General features: G+C 43.9%; 1 protein-coding gene across 1 annotated transcript; it reads left to right on the forward strand.

Moving 5' to 3' along the window:
• Positions 1-392: 392 nt before the first annotated feature.
• LOC149637883 (uncharacterized) lies at positions 393-3,797 on the forward strand. The gene is made up of 6 exons (XM_089850762.1): positions 393-582; positions 641-647; positions 2,299-2,474; positions 2,530-3,168; positions 3,273-3,409; positions 3,483-3,797. The coding sequence occupies exons 1-6, from the start codon at positions 393-395 to the stop codon at positions 3,795-3,797; spliced, it is 1,464 nt and encodes a 487-aa protein (XP_089706888.1).
• Positions 3,798-6,615: the final 2,818 nt, after the last annotated feature.

Genomic DNA, 6,615 nt, shown 5'->3' on the forward strand with positions numbered 1-6,615 from the left:
AAACCACGGATCGGTAACGGATGGGGAGGTTGATGAAATCTATTGGTGGAATTGGTAAACAAAAATATGAACAAGAGTGGTATGGAAATGGTAACGTTTGAAACTGAAATGCCGCTCTCTACTGCAAAGCAGCCTCGGCAGTTCTATGCCGGAGGTTTGCCTTAGAGGGCCTGGATGTGGCCCTCATTCAGGAACCTTGGTTTCATAATGGTAAAATCCTTGGTTTAAAGAATGCAGGTAATATCTCTTATGACTTTACCTCACCCAACCCCAGGGCGTGTGTTCTGACCAGGAAGGGTCTTGACATCCTTCCGCTTCCGAACTACCTCACTAGGGATACTGCTGTGATTAAGGTAATGCCCTCCTCTTTTGGAGAGGCAACTGGCCTTATCATGGCGTCTGCTTACTTTTCCCATGATGCCACGGGTTCCCCTCCACCACAGGAGGTTGTCGTTCTTGTCGACCGCTGTGAGAGGCAGGAGGACATGATCATTTTAGGCTGTGATGCCAATGCCCGCCATGCCACGTGGGGCAGTAGTGACTGCAACAGACAAGGTGATGAACTGCTTGAATATCTAGTCGGTACGAACCTGCATATTCTCAACAGGCACAATGAGCCAACCTTCGTTACTTCTAACAGAAAGGAGGTCATTGATGTCACCGTGGTCACAGACAAAATCAGTCTGTCGGTTTCTAATTGGCATGTGTCTAATGAACCGTCTCTCTCGGACCATAGGCACTTCTGCTTCTCGGTCGCGGTCAAGTCAACTTCGGTTAAGACGGAACTGCGTAACCCCCGTCGGACCGACTAGTCCGGCTACAGGGAGGAACTTTGCCTCCTACTCAGAGGTAATGCTCCAAAGCTTTCCTCGGTGCTGGAATTTGATTTAGCAGTTGATCTTATGCAACAAGCCATTATCAATTCCTACCAACACAACTGTCCGGCGAAGCCTGCCAGCCGGCCGAGGCTCGTTTCTTGCTCACTCGTTAACTCTTTAATAGGGCTAAGAGGACTGGGGACTGGACTATATATAGACAGACCCTCAATAAGTATAATAAAGCCATCCGGGAGGCCAAGAGGAACTCCTGGAGGTACTTCTGCGGTAGCATCTCTGATGCCCCCGCTACTGCCAAGATCATGAAGATCCTGGCTCATGATAACACTCACCAGCTCAGCACCATCAAGGTGGCAGAAGGTGAGTTTACCAAGTCAGGGACTGATACCCGTAAGCATATGCTTAAGGTACATACACTTTCCGGACTCCAAGGATTTTGACCTCACAGGCACCGACGCTCCCCCCGTGCACTTTCGGAGAGCACACAGGGCGGACTGGGTCATCGCCAATAAGATAGTTACATACTCTAGACTTAAGTGGGCTGTAAACTCGTTTCAGCCCTATAAGTCCCCTGGCCCAGATGGCGTCTTTCCCGCCCTCCTCCAGGAAGGCATAGACACCATTGGCGGTGGTAGCGCACGGACCTGGGTGGTTGGCGGTGGTAGCGCACGGCCCTGGGTGGTTGGCGTCGGCAGCGGACGGATTTGGGTGGTTGGCGGCGGCGGTGGTGGTGGTGGTGGTTCGGCCAAAAGACACCGTATTATTCCCTGAACCTGGGTGGTTGGCGGCGGCGGCGGTGGTGGTGGTGGTGGTTTGGCGAAAAGACACCGTATTTTTCCAAGAACCTGGGTGGTTGGCGGCGGCGGCGGCGGACGGAGCTGGGTGGTCTCTGGCGGCGGTGGTGGTGGTGGTGGTGTGGCCAAAAGACACCGCATAATTTCAATTTTAATTTTTTTGGCTCTACGTTTGGCAGATCCTGCTCTTTTGGTAGATCTTTTTCTTTTCCTATAAATTAATTTCCGTAAGAATTAACAAAATCTAAAGATCGAAATATATTTTTTAACTTTTGAGAATTAATAAAGCCGAGTTTTTGGAAATATTTAAATACTGGTATTTCAATAAAAAAAATTCCGAAAACGCTTGAATATAATTTATTTTCTTGGTGCCCATGGAGGTATTTTATGAGATAATGCAATTATTATTTTTGTAAAACTGTTGAAAACCATTTCAAAGTATCCCCAGAAGACGCAACTTAAAGGAAGGGTGAAGCAGAAATTCAAGTGATATTTTATCGATTTTCCTACTAATTATAAGACCAGTCTGCATAGTGAAACATTCAGGAAATACTTCCGAATGATTTTAAAATCCAAATTAGGTTCAGATTTTAAGGATAATTTTGAAGAAGGACCTCCGGCCAATCGCGTAACGCCCTGCCTTTTTATTAACAAAATTCTCGTGGCAGGAACTGCAAGGATCTCTACCGTGAAGTGAAGAAGAAACTAATTATGGATTTGGATTCAGTTAAATCTATAGCAGTCACAACAGACGGCTGGACTGACAGCTTCAGAATGGTGTCGTACATTTCTGTAACGGCTCATTTTTACCAGGAAGACTTTAGACTTCAGTTCAAAGTTATAGGTACAAGAGAAATTGATAAAAAAATCAGGCGATAATATCCGTGAGCTTGTTTTAGAGGTATTGAAAGAATTTGAATTAGAGAACAAGGATATTTATTTTGTTACCGACGGTGCTGCCAATATGGTGTCAGGTTTCAGAAAGTATCCATGGTTTTGGTGCGACGCACACCAATTAAACCTGATTTTGGACCACGTTTTTACCGAAAAAATGAAAACAAGAGATAAGCCCGATTATGAAAACGAGCTTCCAGATTTAACTGAAATGTTTCATCAGTGTAAAACGCTAGTAACTTACTTAAAAATGTCTGGATTGCAAAGAAAGTTGATGAAAACTCTGAAACAAGAAGTGTGTACTCGATGGAATTCGCGGTTGGAAATGATTGAGTCCGTGTACGAGGCGAAAGACCAAATTAGAAAATTATTGTCTGAACGAGGAGAGGAGAGACTTTTTTTCCAAAAACACATGGAACTGTTAAAATCCACCATCAAGATACTGAAATGTTACAGATCTTGCAGTAATGATCTTTGTCAGGAAAAAAAACCTACTTTGCACTTTGTTATTCCATGGCTGGACAGACTCAAAAAACAATGTTATTTCTGTGAAGATGATCATCCAGAAATTAAAAAGGTATCGTTCTTTTCCAAAAATTGGTGTTTTAAGAACTTCACGTACAGCAAAACGAAACACTATAATTGTATTTCGTAGTGCAAAGAGCTACTCCTTGCAGAGCTTCAAAAGTTCACGATAAACAAGTACCATAAAATGGCAGTTTAAACCCTAAAATGAAACTAATGAAAGCAATTCCTGAAGAGCAGCGACCTAGTGTGATCAGTTATATTCGTGATGAACTGGAGCAGGATACTACACTTAATGAAGATGATGATGATGATTGCTCCAACTCGCAGCCACTTTCAAAAATTGCCAAAACTAACGTGGTTAGCTGATTTTTTAATGTATAAATTAATTTAAAAAATTATTTATTGCAAAAGCAACTCTAAATTCATTTAGGAAAAGGATGACATATTTTCAGACCTACTGGACGAGCCTAGTTGTAACGTAAATGAGGATGAAGTGTCGACTTATCAGTCACTTGTGTCATTACCTACAACGTCAACTTCACTTGAAGATTGGTGGAAAGACCCAAATTTGCCAAACCTCAAGTCCTTGTTTAAGCGAATTATGTCAATTCCCGCTTCAAGTTCAACCAGAGAACGTTTTTTCAGCAAACAGGGTAGGATTTTAGAGGAAAGAAGAACGCAGTTGAAGCCAAATAAAGTGGATATCATTCTTTTTTTGCACGAAAACCTTAAAGATAACCACTAGTGTTTTTGTTAAAATTAAAACATTCGACAGGGTTCATACAATTTTTGGAAAACAAATTTCCCTGAGATTTCCAGGTTTTTCCTCACATACTTCCCTGCATTTTCCAGAGTTACGAGCCTTTAAAGTTTAGGGTAACGCTATTCCTATGAAGGGGGTTGCTTGTTTATGTTTTACTAAATTACTCCGCCCCTGTTTACTCGAACCCCACGGTTTTAGTATGGTTGGATGGGGGACAAATTGGACTATAACATACTCAAAGGACATCCCCGTGTCTCTAGTAGAACTAGAGTTACGAGCCTCCAAATTTATCGTTAAAAATGAAAAGTAACCTAATAACAATAAGTGAGACACTAACATAAGTTGACGAAGATATTGACGTAGCCTCAAGTTTATAGTACCCTTGTATGGGGAGCGAAAAGGGCTATAACATATTCAAAGTAGATCCCCGTATCTCTAATAGAACAGGAGTTATGGGCCTTCAAAGTGCAGTGTTAAAAATCATAAGTAACATAATAAAAATAAGTGAGACGATACCATAAGTTGAACGTTTTCCTTAATTACTTGGCTCCTGTTTGTCGTCGCCCTAAGTTTTTAGTATCATTGGATGGGGAACAAATTGGACTATAACACACTCAACGGACATCCCTGTATCTCTAGAAGAACCTGAGTTATGGCATGTTTTTGAACATTTTGCTTAATTACTCGGCCCATGCTTTATAGTATGGTTGGATGGGCGGACAAATTGGACTATAACACACTCAAAGGACATCCCTGTATCTCTAGTAGAACCAGAGGGTAAACGAGTGAGAGGGTGGGTTAGCTAAACAAGTGCGACAGGGTGGGTTAGCTAAACGAGTGCAACAGCGTGGGTTAGCTAAACGAGTACGACAGGGTGGGTTAGCTAAACGAGTGCGACAGGGTGGGTTAGCTAAACGAGTGCGACAGACTGGGTTAACTAAACGAGTGCGTCAGGGTGGGTTAACTAAACGAGTGCGTCAGGGTGGGTTAACTAAACGAGTGCGTCAGGGTGGGTTAGCTAATCGAGTGCGTCAGGGTGGGTTAGCTAAACGAGTGCGACAGGGTGGGTTAGCTAAACGAGTGCGACAGGGTGGGTTAGCTAAACGAGTGCGAGAGGGTGGGTTAGCTAAACGAGTGCGAGAGGGTGGGTTAGCTAAACGAGTGCGACAGGGTGGGTTAGCTAAACGAGTACGACAGGGTGGGTTAGCTAAACGAGTGCGACAGGGTGGGTTAGCTAAACGAGTGTGACAGACTGGGTTAACTAAACGAGTGCGTCAGGGTGGGTTAGCTAATCGAGTGCGACAGGGTGGGTTAGCTAATCGAGTGCGACAGGGTGGGTTAGCTAAACGAGTGCGACAGGGTGGGTTAGCTAAACGAGTGCGACAGGGTGGGTTAGCTAAACGAGTGCGTCAGAGTGGGTTAACTAAACGAGTGCGTCAGGGTGGGTTAGCTAATCGAGTGCGACAGGGTGGGTTAACTAAACGAATGCGACAGGGTGGGTTAGCTAAACGAGTGCAACAGGGTGGGTTAGCTAAACGAGTACGACAGGGTGGGTTAGCTAAACGAGTGCGACAGGGTGGGTTAGCTAAACGAGTGTGAGAGGGTGGGTTAGCTAAACCAGTGAGAGAGTGGGTTAGCTAAACGAATGAGAGGGTGGGTTAGCTAAACGAGTGAGAGGGTGGGTTAGCTAAAAGAGTGAGAGGGTGGGTTAGCTAAAAGAGTGAGAGGGTGGGTTTAGCCAAACGAGAGAGCCATGTTTGTTGTAGCCCTAAGCTTTTAGTTTGGATGGATGGGGGACAAATTTCACTATAACATACTCAAAGGACATCCCCGTATCTCTAGTAGAACCAGAGTTACGAGCCTCCAAAGTATAGTGTAGTGTTAATCCTATGGAGGGTATGTTCACGAGCATTTTTCTTAATTACTCGGCCCCTGTTTGACGCAAATTTCCCTGATTTCCCTGAATTTTACTAGAAATTCGTAATTTCTCTGAATTTTCTCTGAGGTTTTTGTCAACTATTTATTTCCCTGATTTTTCCAGGTTTTCCCGGTTTTCCCGGTTTTCCAGGTTTGTATGAACCCTGATTCGAAATAAATTTATAATTTTGTTGTGGCTCATTTTGTGAAGACAAATAGGGCAGATTTCAGAAGAATGCTTCGACTAGTGTAGAAGTTGCAGGTGAGTTCTCCTTGTTTGTCATTCAATGGTACTAATTACGTTGTTCATATATAATATTGAATATCGGTAATGGTATGGAAATGGTTCTCTGCTATATTTGATTTCGGTAATGGTTGGAAATGTGATAACGTTTCTTAATCGGGAATGGGAATGGTTGGTATTTGGAAACCACGGATCGGTAACGGATGGGGAGGTTGATGAAATCTATTGGTGGAATTGGTAAACAAAAATATGAACAAGAGTGGTATGGAAATGGTAACGTTTGAAACTGAAATGCCGCTCTCTACTGCAAAGCAGCCTCGGCAGTTCTATGCCGCAGGTTTGCCTTAGAGGGCCTGGATGTGGCCCTCATTCAGGAACCTTGGTTTCATAATGGTAAAATCCTTGGTTTAAAGAATGCAGGTAATATCTCTTATGACTTTACCTCACCCAACCCCAGGGCGTGTGTTCTGACCAGGAAGGGTCTTGACATCCTCCGCTTCCGAACTACCTCACTAGGGATACTGCTGTGATTAAGGTAATGCCCTCCTCTTTTGGAGAGGCAACTGGCCTTATCATGGCGTCTGCTTACTTTTCCCATGATGCCACGGGTTCCCCTCCACCACAGGAGGTTGTCGTTCT

The sequence above is a fragment of the Phalangium opilio genome, unplaced genomic scaffold (assembly GCF_054372755.1).
Source record: "Phalangium opilio isolate 3A_F unplaced genomic scaffold, DU_Popi_V2 ptg000094l_1, whole genome shotgun sequence".
NCBI lineage: Eukaryota > Metazoa > Arthropoda > Arachnida > Opiliones > Phalangiidae > Phalangium > Phalangium opilio.